The following is a 22,159-nucleotide window of genomic DNA, read 5'->3' as shown; positions in this document are numbered from 1 at the left end:
TCTCATTAGAGGTGTTTCATATTCTTTATAGGGCAGATTTCCTCATTTTCTGCCTCCAGTAGCATTGTTGGGTATATGGGGACCATGGCATGCAAGTGCACTTTCCCTGCTTCCCTCTTCCCTCCATTTTGCACCTGCATTAGGGCCTGATTTGTGAATAGTCTTGTATTTCAGGTTACAGGATGTGTTTCAGATGGACTCTCTTTTGGTTAGAGCACGTTGTTTCATTGCCCAGCCCTCCCTGTGTGCTGGGTAATCTCATTAGAGAGGCTGGAGCTCCTATTTAAAGCTTGAGTAAGTTTGAATTCTACTGAAGGCAGAGCTGCAAGCATAACCCCTCTGCTCTGGGATCACTTTACATGCCAAAGATAACAAAAAAGCAAAAAGCAAGAGAGAGGGTTTAGAGCTGTAGTCCAGACTGCCAGAAGACAAGACATTCCAGCTAATGTACCATTCCATTCTGGATATAAAGCAAGTGGGAAAGCTTTCTATGTGCTCCCACTGAGGTGCTAAACTCACTGGTTCACTTGCTTTCTGTAAGGAGCAGAGAGCTTGACAGGGACAGAGTCCCTCACAGTGCTCCAGAAAATACCAGGATCACAACAGGAGCCCAGTAGTGTTTATCTGTCTGGACTTATTGAGCAATTCTGGATATTGGTGTCCAGTAAGTGTAGAAGCAGAGCTCTAAATAGGGTGAAAAATAACTATGTGGGGAAGGGAATGGTTAGCTTGGGTGCCCAAACTACCTTGCATGGTGCACCTAACATCAGCTGTGGGCACAGCCCTGGTAACTTGGACAAATTGTTGCTACCCTGGGAAAAATGAGGGCAGTCTGGCACTACAGTAGGAGGCAGAAAAATACAGGTATTGAATAAGTATGTGGCCATAGGATAAATATGGGTATGAAGCATTCAACATGGAGACAGCTACTCCAAATCCTCTGACTTATAATGCCATACAGGTCTGTTCATGGCACGTGCATTTTGAAAGGCAAAGGAAGGATAAATATGCAGTCAGTTTGTTCAAAAACCTGATCATCTTTCTAAATCAGCTGTGGGTCTAAATCAGAAAGAAGATGCAGCAGTGCCATTAGAAACCCATCCCTTCTTCTCAAGTATTCTGAATGTTATGGTCATGATGATTTTAATCACTTCTTACCTGTTAGATCTTTACAAGTGAGCAAACTTGCTCTTTAAATGTAGTCTGTCTGATCTTGTCCAACTTGCATCAAGTCTTCAGTATCTGGATTTATTGCAACTGTTTTTTAGCAAAGCAAAAAGCCGAGGACACAATGTTTGTGACACTGCTTTCCTGGGACCTGGGGAACAATAAAGGTGAGGAACCAAAGGGGGAAATGGACTGATTATCTTTGACTTGATAGAACTGCTGGAAAACAGTAGTGTGAATTCTGAGATACAGTCACTGGTTAGTTCACTAAAGTAAAAATTTCACATGTTCTGATTGCCTTCAGTATCAGCCTTTCATTTGTGCTCTCTGACACCATGAAGCACACAAGATAGTGTTTTGAATACAAAATTATTTTAAGCAAGTGTGCATTAATGGATTTGAATGGTTCTTGCTGGAGCTGGAGACAGGTTTATGGGATGAGCAGCTTTGAACAGCTCGAAAATGGGATGTATGAGATACATATCCTTCTGGTCAAGTGATCAGTCATACCCCTTGTACAACAGCGTGGGTGAGAACCGCCAAGCTCATTGCTCTACAAACCAGTAGACCAATGCCTCTGCTTGGTCCTGGACAGTGTGAGGACTGTGTGGTCCTGTCTCCTCCACAGACCTCAACACGGCGAGATGGAAGAAACTACTGAGCGAGAAGGAGGAGCTGGAGAGGCGCTTCGAGGAGGAGGGGAAGCAGCTCCGCAGGCAGCAACAGGAGGAGATGCAGGCGTTGGAGCAGCGGCTGCAGGAGGAGTACAACACCAAGAAGGAGAGTCTGCAGGAGCAACACAGGCTGCAGCTGGAACAAGCCAAATTGGAACATCAGGATCAGGTCAGTCTCCACCTGCTGCCTTTGAAGAATAGTTGATGCTACTACTGATAGTGTTCAGGTAATGAAATGTATTGAACACTCCAACGTGAGGACACTGGTAATGAGTTACAAGTAGAAAAATGTAATCCTGAATATCTTTACTGCTGTTTCTCCGTATTAGTTCTACTGTTTTTTCTACACAGTAGTCTACTACATTGCCATGTCTTGTCTTCACATGCTTCCTGATGTTTTACAATAAAAATATTCACATTATCTCTGCTGCCCACACATACTTGCTCCTCAACCCACCTATTTTAGTCAATTTATGACTAAAACCAAGGGTGAACAAGAACCTCTTCCACACTGGTGAGGCCAGCAGAGCCATGCCCATTGTTATTTGCAATGCTAGTTAAAGGGCAGTACAGTGAAGGAATAGTACCTAAACATCGTGCGCATGATACTCTCTGGGTCCCCTGATTGCTGCCCCACCATTCAGTCTAATCTCTTGGACTGTACATCCCAAGAGTTTCTCCTTGCTTTGCTCTCTGTACAGGATAGGACTACCCTCACAAGCAGCTACTTTTGTCTGGTTTTGCCAGAAGAAACACACTAACTCACCTTTGGGCACCTCTCACATGCTGACAGAACATCGGGCATCAGGTTATGGCAGTAATGCCTTTACCTGGCCTTTTCCCACTTTTCCTTCAGTGAGCAGTGGATTCTGTCCTGATTTTTCCAGCTTCAACTCTTACCCACTACCCAATACCACAGATCACAAGAGCTTTTCTCACATGTGAACCTGCTGCACCCAGGTGTGGTGTGTAATCTGTGCCTTCAGGCTTTGTCATGCTGCAGCCCCTGCTGTCATGGGGCTGCTACCCAGGCTCCTGATGCAGCAAAACCCTCCTGGGCTGGGAGCTGTCCTTGCTGGCACTTGAATCAGCCAGCCATGCCAGACAGACACAGGGCATCCCAGCCTTTGCCTCAGAATGCCTGCTGCCCTGGCTACCTCTGTGCAATTCAGTTTGATTCTTCAGGGCAGGGGTGTGAAGGACTTCCACTGGATTCTACCTGTTTTAATTGCTGAGCCTGATAGTTGTTACTGATTTGCAGGCTTGTAACATGCCAAAGGCTTTATGCAAGTGGGCTGTTTTGTCCTGGACAAACTACCTATTTCTGTTAATGAATTGATTTCCAAAGATGTATTAGAAGGTGCTATCAAATAGATTTTCATGTTCTACATCAGATTTTTCAAAATATTTCTCTCTAAATGGTTAGAACCTGTGCTGAGCCATGTCTTTTGGTTCTCCTTTCAGTTTATACAAGTTGGTTTTCTTGCAATGCCCCTCAAAATTTCTGCTTTTCTTTCTGATATGAAGGAGAGGTCGTGTTCCTAAAAGCCTTGACAATTTTTTTCCTTTCACTGTATCAGTGTGTCAGTCTGCCTGGTAGAAGATGTTGGCTCTAGCTGTAAGGCTTACCTCTCCTGGATCACCCGACATCAGCATTTGTGAAGGGTTTTGTTAATTTTTTTCTGAAATAGCTTATAGCTTAGCTCTGCTACTCTTTGAAGTATTTCTGCAAGCTCTCAGGACCACAAAAACAGATGTTGGTTCTTCTCCTCTCAAGCTGATCAGTGCAAGAAAGGGTGATACAGGTCATTGTAGGACTTGACTAGAAGTATGCTTATTTTTCTCATGTTTTCATCTGCTGTGACTCTATTCATCATCACAGTGGAAACACATCTTTCCCTCTGTGGGGCAAATGGTTCTGGGTTTGCTCCAGAGCTCCATGTTCCCTGATTGCTGAAGGTAACACGAACATTCCTCTGTGCTGCTGTGACCGTAGTATCTCAGAGTTTTAGCCCACATTTGCAATTCATAGTTTGGTTAGCATGATGAGTTTTAGCAGGTTTTCCCTTTGAATCCCTACTCTGCTGTATACCCATCCTGTGTTGAGCACTCTTGGATCAGGGGAGGCTGACAGGCCATGCTGGAAAGCTGCTCACCCACAGTGTTTCTTGGCTAAGGAAATGGAGCTCTTATACTGTACATGAGAAAAGCCTTGTCCTTGAGCTGCCCATCCCTGGGGGGGGGATTTGAATTTGCATTCACAAAGGCAGTAACAACAGCAGAATCCTTCTGACCATGGATCTGCATGTATTTCTGTATCCATACATCTAGTTTGGAAGATAGTCATCCTGCTTTCATGGTTTGGTTTCCCGTCACAACCTAATCTTCCATGCTGTGTTGCTTCAGTCACCACTTAGTTCACTGCCAGATAGCTGCTATTTCTTTGGAGACACGGTTCCTGTGTCAGGTTTTGGAGGTTCAGCTGTCTGTGAGGACGTAGGAGAGCATGAGAGCCAAACTCCTCACAAACTGATCTTGTGTGCCAGTGCACTCTCACATCTCCTTGCAGCTAAAGGCAGAATTGCAAAGTAAAGGCCGTGATCTGTCCTGCCAGTGTTTCTCACTTGAGGTGCTCAGCTCAAGCTGTTTTGTGCAGCAGCTTACTGAACTTCTCCCACTAGAGCCTCCTCTTGATTTTACTTTATTAAACCTTAAAAATCCCACCTGAGGTACTTTCCATAGCCAGAAATAAACATGACTTGTGTTAAGTGAGGTGATCAAGCCTACAGAGTAAATTAGAGGTGAAGTTGGAATTAGCATCCAAGGCAGCTGCTTCCCAATGCCAAGTTGACTATCTGCCATGAAAAACTGCAGACAGGATGTCACACTGGAAGATTAAAATGAGTCATTTGGGATGTGGATGTGAAACACACAGAAGACAGAAAAATCCCTATAGATCATTTGGGACATATTTAATTGGCTTTATAGATAAATAACTTGCCAAGGATGGTGGCAGGGAGAGGAGACCCCTTCACCTCGTGAGGGAGTTGGTGTTGAGCATAATAATTCCTATGGGGTGCTGTTCAGTTGAGAAGCAATTAGAGTAGGAATAAAGGCTTCAGCAAGGGCGAGGTGAAGAACATGGCAATACTCATGAGGCTTCAGCTTACAGTCATCATATACGAGGACGCTGTGCTCTGGAAAAAGTTGGGTGATAGTCCTTGCCCCATCAGTAGCCCTTTGAGTCATCTGCCCTCCACCTTTCTCAGCTGTGTCATGCAATATTATCAGCAGACTGACTCCCCATTATTTTGGAAACTGTTCTTTGCCACTGAGTTACCTCCCACATTATTATGAAAATTAGTTTGGAGAATTTTAAATTCCATGTTAAATGCCCAACTTTCATTCTAAGAGCATGTTTTCTCCAATATGATTGGAAATTTTGCTTCTGGTGGGTTACTTAATACGTATGTTTGACAGTTAAAAGCGGTGAAATAACATTTATTCCAGTCAAAGCAAACTCAGCTGCAGTAACTTTCTACCATTATTTACATAACTGTGAGCAAATAAAGGTGTTTCGAATCAAGTCACTTAGCCATGAACAGCTGTTTCACTGTAAATGTGAAATAGTTTGATCCTCTGCCTTGGCAGATACCGCAGATAGTATTGTGTTAAATGTATTGAATAAGATCAGTGTGGTTACAAACCCCAGAAAAGCAAATCGATGCATTGCATTCAGAATGTACTCTGGACCACTGACTTAAACTTGATTACCACTTCTCATTGTAGTTCCTTTAATGATGCATATTAAAAGACCATCACTGGGGATCTCACTTCGCCTTTAGCCAAGTCTAGTAACAAAACAATGCACTGAAGGAGTCCCAAGTGCACAGGGTGCACTGGAACACAGGCTGCCCACAGCCCTCTTCCAGCTGCACTCCTCACTCCCATGATGGCCGTGGGCTGTGTGGTCATTATTATAATTTAGATTAATGGAATGTCAAGACTTCTGAACATTTAATAAACAGCATCTCCACCTAAGGGCTTTTGCTCTTTTGCTTTCTTATGTACCTCTTCATCACCATTAAGTTAAAAGAACAAAAATACCATCAGCAGTGACTACACGCTACCACTCAAGGCATCAACATGGCAAAACTGGCTCAGGTGCTGGAAGTGACACATTTAGTAGATCCCTTTGCTGTTTCCAGATCACTGGAGCTCTCCAGCAGTGGCTTGTCAGTGTGCCACAGCCTGTCTAACCATGTGTCCATGTCTGCGCTCACTGTTGTTGGAACAGGTGGAAGATATCACAGCTGTACATGAAGCTGCAATGTCCCAGTTGGAAAACAACCACATTGTGGCCATTACAGTACTGAAGGATGAAAACGACTGCAAGATTCAAGGTAAGCCAAAGACAACCCAACAGCTACACAGCTGCTCCAGAGCAGGAGTGTGACACTGTGTTTCTTCCTCCAGAGCAGATTACACAGAAAATTTGTGTTGGTCTAGTGCTTTCACATGGGGTGGACTACCAGGTTCATGCTAGGGCAGAGGGAGAGATGTTTGCAGTCTGTATAGCATCCAACTTTGACCTGAAATTATCTGAGGGAGGTCTCTGGGTCAAAGATAAGGCTTTCTCTATGGGTTGCTGAAAATAGAATCCAAATTCCACATCACTTTGCACACATACTTTTTCAAGAGCCTAATCCTCGGGTGCTCAGGAGGATAGAGCTCTTGGGATATCTCTGAATGTAGGTGCTTAAATGCCCACACTGCTTCTAAAAACAAGACTCATTATTTTCAGTAGCAAATGTCTGGCCATGCTGAGCAGACCAAAGCCACTCACTGGTGCAAATCTGCACCTCAGCACTCTTATCTTTATTTTGTGTTACAGTTTGGCCACGGGATTGATGCTGCAGACGGATCTCTTTCTTCCCTACCAGTTCAGTGTCTGAACACATGCCTTTGTGCATGCTTTAGCTGACATTTAACAGTTATCTGTACAATCTCTCTATTTTTTTTCTACGATTTAAATATCTCTGGTAGGTTTTCCCACGTCTCCCAAACCAAGCCATATTGCTTAGCTCTGCATTGTGTCAGTTAGAGACACAGTCCAGAGCATAGTATGAACTGAGAACAGTCTATTCCCCTCTCTCACGGGCAGAGGAGGTATCTAGCATAGCATTTATAAATTAACATATGCGATTTTGAAAATACATAAGTAAAAAGCTGTTTCTTGCTTGAGGATATTCTTCTCTCTCCATTTTTGTTTGTATTTTCTGATGATAAAATTCAGTTGTGGTTCATCAGGGGTCTGGTGGCCAAAGTTTGTGCTCCCTGCTCCTGCTGCAGGTCTGAAATGCCCTCCTGTGCCTGGAAAAGGCACTGCAGCAGCCGCTGCGGGAGAGTGCGCTGAGCACGGCACTGGAGCGATGGAATCATCGCTGCCGGGACTGTGGCTGCTGAGCAGGGGTTAGAGGGCACAACCCATGGCTTTGGGGAAAAAAACACAAAAGATACAGTGTCCATAGTGTCCATATACTAAAAAGGCAGGTGCTACTGCACTGAATGACAGTTTGATGCCATTGCATTAGAGATTAAGCTTTAATTCATTTTGTTTATTAAACTTCTGGTTATTAGTATGTCCAGGGTGAGTTACTCTAACAGAAAAACCTTTAATCATGTTTTTTGTCTTCTCTGTCTCACTACTGGAATAAACCTCCTAATTCACCTATCACAGCTTGGGGAGAAGCACTGTCATTTGTATTTTTGCATCTGAGGTGGTGGCTCTCTTTTCTCTCTCTCCAAAGAAATTGCAACCCAAGCTTTTAAATGTATCCAATTTTAAATTCTTTGATTTAGGGATACTAACTCTGAACTGGCAAATAGCCCATTGCCAGACTGACCCTTTTCAGATCAGAATGCCTGGGAGTTGAGAATTCTGAGCAGTTCTGAAAAATCAGAATGTGGTCACACAGGAACAGAGGTATCTGCAAACAGTGAAAGATCAGGAAATTCTGATTTTCAGAACAATTTACCTAAGGTCACAGGGCATATTGCTACCAATTTCCTGCTCCATTTCCGTGTCCTGAAACTGCATCCCAAGTTGCGCTCGGCTCATGACGTGTGCTCTCAGACCCTGCTTTGCTGGACTTCACTCTGTAATGTCATGTCTGTGTAACTTCTCCAGAACTGAACACTGCTCACAAACTGGAAAAGGCACAACTAGAAGAGACTTTTGAAAAGCTGCGTCTGTCACTCCAGGTTAGCAGTTCCTTTATTTCCCACCCTGGAATGGTGCTGTGGAGCAGCTGACGGGGCAGCCCCAGATACGTTGCCTGCTGCCAGCACACCAGCCTGTTGCCTCTTACCAGCTGTGGTACCTCTTGTGCTCTGCCTGTCCAAACTGGGATCTAGCAGCAAACCCTCAGGATTTTTCCTCCCCCTTGGCTGGTTCACAAAAGAGAGAAAACGTAAAGGGACAAAAAGGCATCTGGATAAAGCAAGAAATGTCTTTTTTTACCCTGCTGGCAAATTTGAGCTCTCTCCGGCATGGTGGGGAGGACTCTGGCACCTAAAGTGGCTATGAGCATCACCTTGTCTACATGGTACCCGCCAACAGGCACCCCCAGGGCTCAGAAACGGTGACATCTCCTTGCCTGGCCCTGTGCCTATGTCTGTGATTTATAAACTCCTCCCTGCTGCCTGAATGTGGGAAAGCCAGTCCCGTGCTGTAGACACATCTCCAGTCCCACCGGAGGGCAGTGCAGTCCCTGATGTGGGTTGCCCCAGGACTGGCCCCGATGTGCAGCCAGGCTGTGGATGGCCCGGGTCAGCCCTGCACATCACAGCTGCCACATCCCACTGTTTAACACCAAGGTCGAGATTGTCTAACCCTTCTAAAAACTCCCATGCTGTTCTCACTCCCTAGATGAAGAAATCACAAGGAGTGGAGGGCAGAACTGTGCCCCTGTGACACAAGTTAGGTTTGGAAATGTTGTGTGAACAAGTAAAGATGCCACAGCAAATAATGCAAGCCCTGTTTGATTTCACAGGCAGTCATGAATTACAATTTTTCAACGCCCTGACTAGCACATACTGTTGCACTGCTGCAACAGCTCCAGGCACGTCAGCAGTTTTGCAATAAGGGCTGATGTAATGTTCCAGACAAGAAATCACAACTGTGAAAGATAAAATTACCATTTTCACAGCAACTGTGGATTTTACAGGTGTTGTATAGACAGAAATGCCTTTGATAGTAACAGAAATATGATTGCTTAAAATAACATGTTGTTCCCACGTATAGCTCTGAGATGAAATGATGATCATTTTAAAGCCCACACCACTAACTCATCACTTCTTGTTACCCTGTTAGAAGCCTAGAAAGGGGAAGGAAGCAGGTATCTCCTGCCTCATTTGGACTCTTAAGGACCACACAATCATGCATGTGATACAAATGCCAGCTCTCCCAATAAGGACCTGTCTATTCTCACCCAGCACAAGGTGATGGGGTGATTTGTCATCAGCTGCAGGTGTTTTAGGGATTTTGTGATTCCCTAAGGCTTATCAAATACTCCACTCTATGTTCAAGTGGCCTTACATAAAAAATATCCCCTTACAGGGGTTTCTAATCTTTGTTTAGCTTGCCTGGTAGTTTCACAGTGCAGACTGACCAGTATGAATGTAAGAGGATTGGTAACACAGTTGATGTGTTAATTGGTGTGTTTCCCCCCCAGGACCAGATAGACACCCTCACCTTCCAGAATCAATCTCTTAAGGCCAAAGCAGACCGGTTTGAAGAGGCTCTGAAGAAAAACACTGAGGAACAGCTGAAGGTAGATGACAACTCTAACTATACAGGCATCGAGACACGTTTCTAAGTATTACACATCACCTGATTCAATGAAGAGCAATGGGATCCTCACTCCAGGGACAGGGGGGCAGGTCCCAGCTGAGACCCCAAATACTGAGCTCTGAGGAAGAGTCACAACTCTTAGCCAAAGGGGTGTCAAGGAGAAAATATCAGGGGTCAGATGGGCTGCAGAGGACCAGGTCCAGGTAGTTTTCACACCACTTACTCTCCTAAACCACAGGGTTCCATTAAGGAATCTCCCTCTTCTGGCTTAAGATGTATTTATGGCTGACATATCCAAATCACTGATACATTTCCTAGATTGTGCAAGCTCCGTATCTGCACTTAGAAAAAGATTTGAAGAGCTTAAAACATGTTCTGGAAATGAAGAACCTCCAGATTCACCAACAGGAGAAGATGATTATGGAGCTAGAAAAACAGGTGAGTTGTCATTTTTCCTACAGAGGAGACATCGCAGAGCTAATAAAGGAATAGTTTGGTTACAGCAGATGAACTTAAGAGGGGTGAGTAAACACATGAGGTTGGGGCAAGACTCGGTCAAAGAGGTTCACATCCATTGATCTGGATTGCTTCTTCATTCAATACCTGCTCAGCATGTTAGGTCAGACAGTGAGGTGAGCGTGTAGGAAGAAAGGAGGAAGGGGAAATTTGTGTTAATCTGTGATACTCCAGCCTGCATCACATGCCCCTACAGGAGTCAGGTAGCCTTTTAGGGCTGCAGAGGGCAAGGGGGGGGAAGGTTGAACCATGGTGTGTCTTCCTGCTGCTCCTGCAGGCATTTAGGGAGCCATGTATGAATTAGCAATACTCAGCAAGCAGTTCCTAGCAAGGCTTACTCCAGAAAAGGTCTCCCCAGCCCTCCAATAATGCTTTTCTGCAGGCTATGCTGTTTTCTCATCCTTTGCTTGTGGGATTCCCTAATGAAGAACTCCCCAGTTCACCATCAATTACATTTTTTGTGGGAAAGGGGATTAATTTTGTACAGCATAACCTGCAGTGACAGTAAAATACAGTGTGGTGACAGGATGAGGGAATACCTCAGCTGGGAGCTGTGGCAGCTGGTTCAGCACAGCATTCAGCAAGATTTGTTTGCATTTACAGGGAAATTTGAGAACTCTGATGATTATTTTGCTGAACAGATGCTTTAGTAAGTGGAGGTAGAGAAAAGTGCCACTTCGCAACTGAGGCTTATTATCTGTGCTCCTTCCAACGTGCTGCTCTTGGAGCTAAGCCAGAATTTGGAAACACCAGGAAAAAAGAACCCAAACAACACCCTATATAATTCCTGGTCATTTAGCTGCTTTTGCTCATTAACTGCATACAAGCACACAGTCCTGTTCTTGCCCTTTATCACAGTAAAACACTGGGTTTGCTGTGGTCGAAAGGCACAACTGCTTTCCATTTCAAGTTATACCTTTGTAAGTGTCAGAACACCTACAGGACATCTCCAAATGCTCTGGAAGTTGGGGTGCCTCACAAGGGAGCAAGAGGGCATTTTTAACTCAGGGTCAGCCTTGGTTCCTTGGCAGCTGAAAGGGGGGCTGGAAATGAAGGTGGAACAGCTATTACTTGTGAAAACTATTGAAGAAGCAGAGAGAGAGAGCCCGTGATGGTGATTCCTCTCTCAGAGCATTTCAAAACAGGGCCAGAATCCATGTTGTGCTCTAACAAAATAAACTGGGACAGACCAGAATATCTGAGAAACAGGAGTATCCTTTACAATTACCTGCATAGAGCAGAAAACACAACCTAAAACTGATGTCTCCACCATTAAGTGTGAGTTATTGCTATCCCCAGTGTACAGTATCTGGGTTCTTTATAAAAGGTTGGGAAATACAATAACCAAGCTCACACAGAGATAAACTTACCCTGTCCTATCTTGTTTTCTTTCAAAAGTGTTGAGTTCAGCAAAATTTAAACTGCTGGAAAAACAAGAACAAAGGGGATGAAGTATGTCAAATTCAAAGCTTGGGGAAAACAGGGCACCTGAGGCTGTGGAACATGCCTGTAAACATCTTACTGATGTTTGATTACATTGCTGCTGATATCCCTAAACTCTGCCCTTGAACTGTGCTGAATAAAAGCTGCCTGTGCTTGGGGTAGGATTAATTTCAATTAATTACAGCTTAAAGTTAAATGTCTGCTTTAAGCCTGTCATTTAAGCCAGCATTGTCAGCAGTAGTGAGAAGAGTCTCCAGAGGCCAGCCAACCTCATGAGAATGCAGCAGCACTCTAAGGCTGCTGCTGGGCATCTGCCCTGGTGGGTGACTCCTTTCCTCTCCATAACTGAGGAATCATAATCCTGGAGGCTGGATGTCAGACTGTAATGTCTGGAAGATGTACATTGCATCATCTTGCACTTCTCCTTCATCACTAGACTGATCACTCATGCCACAGTGCTGGGCAACTTTCCATGCTGGGTATCCTTATGCTCCTGAAGTGTCACCAGCACTTTCTCCAACATCTGGTAATGCTGGCTCCCTGGGGGACAAAAGTTGTGGGGGCACCTCTGGAGAAAACATCTGTTTGCACTGAACACAACTAAGGCCCTCCTCCTCCTCTATTAGAAGGAAGGGCTGGTTCAGCTCTGCCCCTGCTTAATGCTTTGCTGATGGCCCCACTTATTTCACCAGTATGATGTGGTGGTGTGAGTCAGATCTAGTAAGTCTCAGCTGCAGTCAATATAACCACCTCCACCTATCCTCAAATTTTAGAAGTTGCTCTACACACTAATATGGAACAAATTATCTTGGATCAGGTGCTGAGTGTTCTTCAGACTTAACAAACCTTCTTTTGCTGCAGGTTGAAAAAAATTTAAAACTGGAGGAAAAAATCACCATGCTGCAACATCAGAACGAAGAACTCAGAGCCCGGATTGAGCAAAATACTGTCATAACAAGGTTTGTGCTGGTGTTTGCAATCTATATGAGCTTGAAAGGAGGCTCCAGGTCTTAATTGTCCAAGGCTGACACTTACTTCAGAAGGGGAAAACCTTATTTCCTCCTGAAAGTGTATTGGTGTTCTGCTCTGCTTTTTTTATTAAAAAATATTTTTATATTAGGATTTGCTTCCTTTAACACAAGGAAGGGTGTGTACTGTCTGTGTATTTCCATGATTTTGACAGACTGCTGAGAACAAGCTTGCCAGTGGTTGTGGTCTCAGTATCAGTGCCTGAGACCCGTTAGCCAGTGGGTAATGAGGATGGGAAATGGGAAGATCTTGGGAAAGACATCCTAACAACGGCACTGTCACCCAGGTGGGATTAACCTTTGGCAGGTTTTTTCATCAGCACTGCCTTTTTGAAACCTTGTCACAACGTGACAAGGGTGACAAGCCTCCTTGTGTTAGGTGACATATAAAGAGAAGGGAAGGACAGTCCCTGTCCCAGAGAGTTTATATTATGCTGTAAGGCTGGGGACCGCAGGTGGAGCCAGGGAGAAGGGGTGCCAGAGGGAGAAATTGGAGCTGGTCTTATCCCAGCACTGCAGCTACCTAGCTGTCATTGCATCCAGAAATGATGCCGCTGGCCAAAAATGAAATTTAATTTTTAGCTGTTTTTTTAAACTGTCAAGTGTCTCATCTGTGATTTTAGTTTTTGTCTTTCTCATGCCTTGTTTCTTAATGACTCAGCCTTTTGAAGTTGTCTCCAGCATGCTGATATTCTTAAAAGGCAGCATTGCTTGTGCTAACATTCAGATCGGGGTGAGGATTATGTTTTCTCTCACCTGATTGTAAATACCTGTAATGCATATCTCTCTGTCTGAGGTGGATGCCTACAGCATTTCTGTGCTGGGGGAGGAAAACTGGGTATTTCTAAGGCTGGTTCACCAGACCACTTTGAGACACCTGCTTTTGGGCTGGATGAATTGTGGCCTGGAAGTGGCAGTCTCTCTCCATGCCTGACAGCAGCCAGGGTGCCTGGTTCAGTGCTTGGCATCTCTGCATTGCAGCTCCCTGTCTCTGGCTGGGCAAACAGCACCCTCCCTCCACTCCCTGCTGGCATCCAGCTGCAGCACTTTGCTTGTTGCCTGCAACTATGTAGGTACTGCTTTCAAAAACACCTTTTAGGAGAAACTCTGAATTCAAGGTCAGCCTGGAAAGTCAACTTCGAGGAGAATAATTTTCAACAGTAATTCTTTGGGGACAGCTGTGGGGTAGCTATAGGGACAGACAGGGCTATAGAGTTGGAGTTATTAAAGCCTGTATTTTTCTGGCAGCAGTAAGCATCCTGACTGCTGATTTCTGTTGTACTGGCACTGCCTGTGAAATGCAGTGTGAATGAGCTCAGGGAGCTGCCCTGGATTAGAGCTATTTCTGCCAGCTTGCAGTTTGGGTGCCCAAGCGGCTGTGGCAGCCCAGCAGCAGTGAGAGGAGGGAGGGGAGCCAGAGCAAAGCCAGACTCTGCAGCACAGCCAGGAGGGGGTCCCAGAGGCACTGAGGGGTGCACCAGAGAGATACTTCCAATTACAGCCAAGGGCAGGGACAAAGGGAAGGACAAGAGCCTTGCAGGGTAGACCATGACCCAGTTTTGGATGTGGGAGCTCCACAGAGCACCTGCTGGGATTTCTCCATGCACTTGAATGAATAATCTGATCTCCCAGCATTTCAGATCCTCCCTCCAAATAAACCAGTATTTTTTTGGTCGTTTGGACTGAGAATGTCTGAAGAATGACAGTTTCCAATACCCAAGAGATCAAGGTGACTCTGCTAGCCACTGCTCCACAGTTCAGAACTTTCAGGGACTGGGAGAAGAAACACATTCTTGATTACATGAGCTACATTTCTGTAGGAATCAAGGCTAAAAAAAGCAGAAATTCTTAAAAAATTTCTTTTAAACAAAACCAGAAATGCCAACCCCACTCTCTGATGGGCTTTTGGTGAGTGGAGCAGCAGTCCATGACATCTGCTACAGCCTTCAGGCTACACCCAGAAAAGGAGTTGTACAGAATTTTTTTGTATGCATCCAAAAGCCACACCCAGCTGCTGCTGAACACTGAAAACACCTAGGGGAAGGTTAGGTTCCTCCCTGTTCATTTCTATAAAATCCTAATTTGCCAGTAAACCAGGTGAGGTGCCTGCCCAGAGCTGCTGCAAGCTGATCACATCAGGAACTGGCTCTTGTCCAAGCATAGTGGGGCTGCAGAAGCCTGGTGCTCCTGCATGCATCCTTTTGGACATCAGTGCTGTCAGCACATGCCCAAAACATGTCTTGATCAAGTCCCAGTCTACCTGCCCTGCCCCATTTGTTTCAAAACCAGTCACCTGGTTAGATGAGTGCAGACTCACCAAGGCTGTGGTGCCCCTAGGAGATTTCCATGCCCCAGCTCCCAAAACTGGGCATTCTGGGGAAAACACCTCTCTGGTCATTACTGTTGAAGTTTCCCTAGTGTTGCAGTCAGGAATAGAGGCTATTTTGGGACCAAGGAGGAAGGAGCTGGAGAAGGGCCCATAGCCTTCATGTCCTTTTACAGAGTGGAGGGAAAGCCTTAAAGCTGAGCTGTGTCCTGCATCAGGACATCAGCTAAAACTAGGAGCATGTAAAGGGCAGGCTCCTTTTCCTTTGCATGCCGAAGCAGCAAGTTGAAAAAATCATGGATGCAACTGCTGTCACTCCTCTTTGTGCTTACTCTGACACTCCACAAGGCCAGGGAGAAGGGCTGGGGCTCATCCCATCTGAGCTTTGGCAGCTGAGATGCCTCAAAGAGGTGTAGAGCAAAGACACAGGTGCATCTGGAAGCAGAATCGGACACTATGGGGAAGCTGTGACTTGTGGAGATGCCTTTCTCACCCAGCAGTAAAGAGATCTGGGGACAGCTGTGCCCCAGCTTCAGCAGCTCATCTGCAGCCCTATGGGCAGGGGGATGGGATGGGATGGGATGGGATGGGATGGGATGGGATGGGATGGGATGGGATGGGATGGGATGGGATGGGATGGGATGGGATGGGATGGGATGGGATGGGATGGGGTGCTCAGTGCCCTGCCTGGCCCTGGCTGCATGAATGCTGTCTTTGCCCTGGAGTGCCTTACATGCTGCCCTGCTTCTCTCTCCAGGCAATTGTCAGAGGAGAATGCAAATCTTCAAGAATACGTTGAGAAAGAAGTGGAGGAGAAGAAGAAGCTCAGCAGGACTAACGAAGAGCTCCTCTGGAAACTGCAGGAGGGAGATGCCGTGAGCCCTGTCAAACTCCCACCTGCACCATCCACTCCTTTTTATCGCTGCTCATCAGGGAACTCCTCTCCAGCAAAAGTCAGAACCTTGCGGCGATGAATTGGCAGCTGCGTGCCGAAGGTTCCCTGCCTTTTATGCATTTTCAATCTGCAAATTGTTACCATCCAAGGAAGTACTACCATCAACAGGCACCTAGGGTTCATGGCTGCAAGCATGTTCAGTAGCTGCATAGCTTTACACTAGGCAGGGTACTCTTACAGTCCCCATGTAGAAACTCTTGGTTCTGACATGTTGATTAGGGTAGCAAAAAAGACAGCCAAGAGCTACAACAGCAGAAAGTTAGGATAGCAAAAGGTTTAGTTTGATGTGTGAACATTTTAACTATGGTTAGAGCCAAAAGTTGGGAAATGCTCTATTAATGGTTCATCAGAATGAACTTTTGCTGCAGTATTTCAGGTTAGTTACAAATATAGTTCAAGTTGTGAATATTTCTGTATATGTGTCTGTGTTTATATACATGTACGTCTTGTACCTTTATACTTATATATAGACGCACACACATATATATGTAGTTGCAGATGTTCTGAATTGCATTTTTTATATTATTGGATACTACTAAGTGCTGATATATTTTCATTACAGTCAGCAGTTTTCTAACTCGTGCCTAAGACTTGTATCTAAACAAAATGCATTTCTGTTAAGCCTCCCAGGAATATTTATACCCAACCTAGAAGAAAGTTACACAGAAGTAGAAGCGCCTTCCAAGTGACCACCAAGTGGTACTCTATGAACACCAGCGAATTTGAAATTCTAAGACAGTACTGCCTTCGAAACCATCACCTTTGCATTGAACACCAGAAAAGATATGCATACCATCCACTGCTTTTTAACTCTTAGCATTGGTATTGTAAGTGGAGATAGGCTAGAGATGAGAAAACTGAGGGTTTTAGCAAATTTGGTAGAGGTTACTGGTTAACATGGTTCAATTTTAGTGTCTTTAAATCCTAGTCAGATCTTATTTTGTTTTACCTTGTTGTGGTTAGGATGCAATCAAAATCTCTGGCTGTATGTTTCTGTCCATTTTGTTTTATTTCAAGTCCCAGAAGCAAGGAGAAAATACGTTTTTCATCCTTGACCTTTGCTGGATGAGAGGTTTCCAATACTAAGATGAGATACTGGGCACCTGCTAAGGCTGTAGCTTCCTTCCACCTCAAATGCCAAATAGAGCATAGTCAACTACATAGGTGCAAATGAGGTCAGAATTTCTTTCCTTCCACGTATCTGCATTATTTCACATTGCTACATCTTACCCAAAGTTACAGAGCACTTTGAAGATGAAATGAGTGGCTAAACTACCTTTAACTTTCCCATTTAGAAGCAAAAATGTTCACCCAGGCTTGGGGTGACCTCCCACCTGAGCGGATGGTGAGGCCAAGGAGTAGTTGGAGTGAGACTGTCTGCAGGGCCCTCATGGGCATTGCTAACAAGATAAAAATATCCCTGAGCACAATTTCAAAAACAAAAAGACCTGTGTGATGCTCTTCTACCAAGCTTAGGGCAAAAAGCCTGCATGCAGGCCTGCACTGGGTCAAAGTTAGCAGGGAGACAGTATCTGGAGGAAATCCCTGGGGTGCAGGAGTGCTGCAGGGACAGTGGCTTTCCCACCCGTGTGTGTGGTGGCACCGGCAGGCCCTGCACCCACAGGGGTGGCATTGCACAGCCCTGCCATCCTGCTCAAGTGGGAGCTGTGCTTCAGCTTTCCTGGGAAGTACTCAGGATTCACAAACTGCAGCTTAGATACAGCTTCAACCACCGTCAAAGCACCTGTGGCCTGTTCCAGTGTTAAAAAGAAAGATGATTTTTTTTCTCCGTTTTAGAGAAATTTATTTTTGTAGCAGCTTTTGCATGGTACTGTGATACTGAGTAAACTGAGCATCTTGTTAGAATAGATCATGCCACAGCAGCTACTACTGTTGAAATGCATTGCTAGATTTTAGTGTGTCCAGCAAGTACAACCTGAAAGTAAGATAGATACCTAGCACACACATGCACACGAAGCCCCTTCTTGCCAAGTACGACTTTAATCACTTTGATACTTGCTAACTGCACAGCTATTTGCAATACCTACAGCACTGTCATCTTTCATCCCACCAATATAATTCTGATATGGTGAGATCACAGACTCATAGGGTGATTTGGGTTAGACAGGAACTCTTAAGACCATCTAGTCCAGCCCCCACTGCCATGGGCAGGGACACTTTCCACTAGACCAGATTGCTCAGAGCTTCATCCAACCTGGCCTTGAACACTTCCAGGAATGAGGTATCCACAACTTCTCCAGGCAAGCTGTTCCAGTATCCTACCACTCTCATTGTAAAACTTCTCTTCCTTATGTCCAATCTAAACCTATCCTCTTTCAGTTTAAAACTTGTCCCTTGTCCTATCACTACAGGCCCTAGTAGAAAGTCTCTCTCCATTTTTCTTACAGGCACCCTTGAGGTTCTGGAAGGCTGCTAAAAGGTCTCCCCTGAGCCTTCTCTTCTCCAGGCTGAACAACTCCAACTGTCTCAGCCTGTATTTATAGAAGAGGTGCTCCAGGCCTCTAAGGTCTTTGTGGCCCTCCTCTAGACCCACTCCAAGATGCCCATGTCCTTCTTGTGTCAGGGGCCCCCAGAGCTGGATGCAGCACTCCAAGCTGGGTCTCACAAGAGTGGAGTAGAAGGGTAGAATCCTGTCCCTTGCCCTGCTGGCCACACTGCTTTGGATGCAGCCCAGGATACAATTGACTTTCTGGGCTTTGAGTACCCATTGTTGGTTCATGTCCAGCCTCTCATCCACCACTATTTCCAAGTCCTTCTCAGTAGGGCTGTTCTCAGTCTCTTCCTCCCCCAGCCTGTGTTCTTACCAAAGGTTGCCCTGACCTACATACAGGACCTTGCACTTGGTCTTGTTGAATCTCATGGTGTTCACATGAACCCACCTCTTAAGCCTGTCCAGATCCCTCTGGATGGCATCCCTTCCCTTCAGTGTACCAGCTGAACCACTCACCTTGGTGTCATCCACAAACTTGCTGTGGATGCACCTGATCCCACTGTTTGTGTCATTTAAGATATTACAAAGTACTGGTTCCAATACTGACCCCTGAGGGACACCACTTCTTGCTGGTTGCCATTTGGACATTGAGCTGTTCTGGATGCAGCCATCCAGCCAATTCCATATCCAGCTTCCATCCATCAAAGCCCTATCTCCCCAGTTTAGCGACAAGGACGCTGTGTGGGACTATGTCAGAGACCTTGCAGAGTCCAGGTAGGTGACAGCAGTTACTCATCCTTCATTCACCAACACAGTCACACCATTGCAGAAGGCCATCAGATCAGTCAGAGTGGCTTGTTGGTATTTTCTAGGATTCTCCTTTTTACCCTTTGTAAAAATGGTTAAGATGATACAACTGGAGTTGTTACCAAGATGCTACTCTAAATTTTAAATGCACTAAAAGCATATTATTGCCCCAGGACAGGCTGGCTGAACCTGGTATAATTTATCCATCTTTCCCCATTATATCTGGTGCTTTCCTTATCACTTTGTTGGTTTAAAGTCATATTCAAGAGATGCTTCCAGCAGTGAATTGGGAGTGGGGGCTTTTATGGTGGGAAAACTGGGACTGAACCCAGAACCATCATTATTTGGTATCACTGCCAATCCCTTTCCGATCTAATTTTTGCCTCCCAATCCTGCCTTTCACTTGTTTCTTCCTTGGCACAGCCTCTGGGGCCTGCCCAGTCACTAGCAAAGCTGCAGGAAGTTTTGCCTAACTAGATGGACCCAGCAATCTGTCCCTGTGGGGGGTGTGAAGAGTGGCTCCTTCTGGTGCAAGCCCAGAAATACAGACTTTTTTTCCCCATAAAAGATTATTCCTTTTTTATACTTTTCCTCTGTCCTGTCTTTCTTTGCCTCTGCATGCTGAAGTAGGAGCAAAAGAAAAGCCCAGGTCACTTGGACAGTGGGAGGAAGGGAGCAGCCCTGAATGGGGCAGCCATTCCCAGGGAATGAAGACCCCTGGTTGCATGGTCAAGCTGGTAAGCCCTGCTCTTGCCAGGGAGGTGCAACCAGGCAAGGTGAGCTTGGCATTCCCAGCAGGGTAAGGGCTCTAGTCCATGCTCCTTGCCCATCTCTGTTCAAAGACAAGCAAGGGGAAGCATCTTTTGCTTTCTCAGGGCTGGAGACTTCCTGAACACCATGGCCACTGTGGGGACCTTCCCATTTGGAAATAGGATGACCTTTGGCAGGAGAGGGAATGTGGCCAGAGCTAAGCAGAAAGGGTTTTATCACCTGTCTTTAAGGAAGTTGTTTGATTTCGTTAATGTTAACTCAATGCAGAAGGGTGCGGCGGCAATAAAACCAGCCTACAGCTGCTCCCAGGGGGTTCCAGAGATGGACCCTGGGAGCAGGTATCAGCTGTGGGATGGCAGGAGAGCCAGCAGCAAGCGGGGAACACAGAAAGCTCCTTTCTGTTGTGGGAAAGTACCATTTGGGCCTGCTGGGATGGCAGTTCCAGGACTGTCGGCACAGATGGGTTGGCTCAGTTGAAGCACAGCAGCAAAAGCTTATGGTGGTGACATGCAGGGGGAGAAAAGGAAAACTATCAAGTGCAAAATCAGGTATTTTACATCTCTGCACTGATGGTGGTTGTGTCCCATGGACACTCTGAGGAGCCTCTGTACAGCTTCCCATGCAGCAGGAGTTCTGTGGTCCCGATTATTATGTGGCTAATGATTACAAGAAGAGTTTGTATTATTTCAAGTATGATGTACAGATAAGTGTAATATATTCCTGATAATAAATCCGTGCGTCAGTGCACCTGTGGGCTGACGCATACAGATCAGCACGTCCTGCTGTGTTTTCTGTGCACACAGAAACTGGGATGAATGGGAAACAAAGCAAAACCCCATCAGAGGGTTACCCCATTAAGGTAAAGACTGAAGCTACACAGTCATTAGCTTCTGAGCACCAGGGCGGATCAGCTGGGCTACCTGACACTGGCTCACATGCTGTGAGTTTCCATGGACTCATTTTCTAGGATGCTTCCAATATGACTGGGGCTCCCAGAACAGCGATTGTGGTCTGCAATGTTTCCGTGAAGGTGTTGTGCTGCAGCATGTGGCAACAGGAACATTTCTGCCAGTGGTTCAGGCTCCTCAGCAAGCACCTGAACTCCCCAGTGTTCCAGTTGACTCAGTTTCAACACCCCAGCCCCTGTCCCCTTCACCCTGCCCTCCTGCTGAGAGCCACCAGGCCCCTGGCTTGTTCAGTGCAGATGGAGCTGTGGCAAGGACACAAGCTTCATGTTTTCATTGAACAGAAGCTGGTAACCAGGTAGGGAAAAACAGCCTTATATTTTTAGTACAATAGGAAACTTTGATCCTGAGTTTTCAGCTTATTGCCCTCCCACCGTATTTTCAGTGCCTTTTTGGAGGCTGTGGAGTGTGTTGACCTTGCCTGTGTTTAAACAAAATAGATGTCAACTTAGTGGCTTTTAATATCTATATTCATCTCTTCCTGCTTGGGTAAGACTTTGTATATGCATGAGGAGCAAAGGCTTGACAGATGGTCAAGACCCGGTGACTGGAGCAGACTCCCAGCTTCATTTTCTGGGGAAGCTGCACTCAAAACACACCCTGAAGTGCACCTGGGAGGCAATGAACACATTGCCTTCACTTCCTCAAATTCCAACCCTGCCAAGAAAAGCCTCCCAGTGTACTAGAAACAAGCCAAGATTAAAACCTTTCAGTGGGCAGAAAGGCTATAAAGTCTCTCTTGGAAAGGTCAGAAATGGTCCACAATCCAGCCATGTAATCTAGGAGATGGTCTGATTCCCCCTTCTGCTGCATCAGATGCCCGGTGAGACCCTGGGCAAGTCATGCAGGTGTCTGTTTGATTCTCCAACTCAATGACAGGTACAAGAGCCTGTTGCTTCAACAGCAAGAGCCGTGCTGACAAACAAAGATTGTCCAGCGTTCAGAGGCAGTAGTACAAAGGACACCTAGGAAAGCATCCATTCACATCGGGAAAGGGGACTTCTGCAGTATCTATTTGGGATGCTCCAACCCCAGAAGTGTTTGAGGTCAGGCTGGACAGGATTTTGAGCAACGTGACCTAGTGAAAGATGTCTCTGCTGATGTCAGGTAAGCTGGACCAGATCATCTTCAAAGGTCCTTTCCAACCCGAACCATTCCACAATTCTATGATCTGTGTTTCAGTACAAGCTGAAGCGTGAA

At 45.7% G+C, this 22,159-nt stretch overlaps 1 protein-coding gene across 2 annotated transcripts in view; it reads left to right on the top strand.

Annotated features, from left to right (window-relative positions):
* Positions 1–22,100, top strand: part of MTUS2 (microtubule associated scaffold protein 2) — a 276,732-nt gene extending 254,632 nt beyond the window's left edge. For both annotated transcript variants that reach the window (XM_069012620.1, XM_069012610.1), the window contains 7 exons: positions 1,796–2,010; positions 6,139–6,244; positions 8,032–8,105; positions 9,578–9,676; positions 10,015–10,134; positions 12,517–12,614; positions 15,767–22,100. In XM_069012620.1, coding sequence (XP_068868721.1) covers positions 1,796–2,010; positions 6,139–6,244; positions 8,032–8,105; positions 9,578–9,676; positions 10,015–10,134; positions 12,517–12,614; positions 15,767–15,983 — 929 coding nt within the window. In that variant the 3' untranslated portion in view covers positions 15,984–22,100. The remainder of the gene's footprint in view (positions 1–1,795; positions 2,011–6,138; positions 6,245–8,031; positions 8,106–9,577; positions 9,677–10,014; positions 10,135–12,516; positions 12,615–15,766) is intronic.
* Positions 22,101–22,159: the final 59 nt, after the last annotated feature.

The sequence above is a fragment of the Aphelocoma coerulescens genome, chromosome 1 (assembly GCF_041296385.1).
Source record: "Aphelocoma coerulescens isolate FSJ_1873_10779 chromosome 1, UR_Acoe_1.0, whole genome shotgun sequence".
Lineage (NCBI taxonomy): Eukaryota > Metazoa > Chordata > Aves > Passeriformes > Corvidae > Aphelocoma > Aphelocoma coerulescens.
Note: the sequence above shows the minus strand (reverse complement) of the source record. Positions and strands in the feature narration are given on the sequence as shown.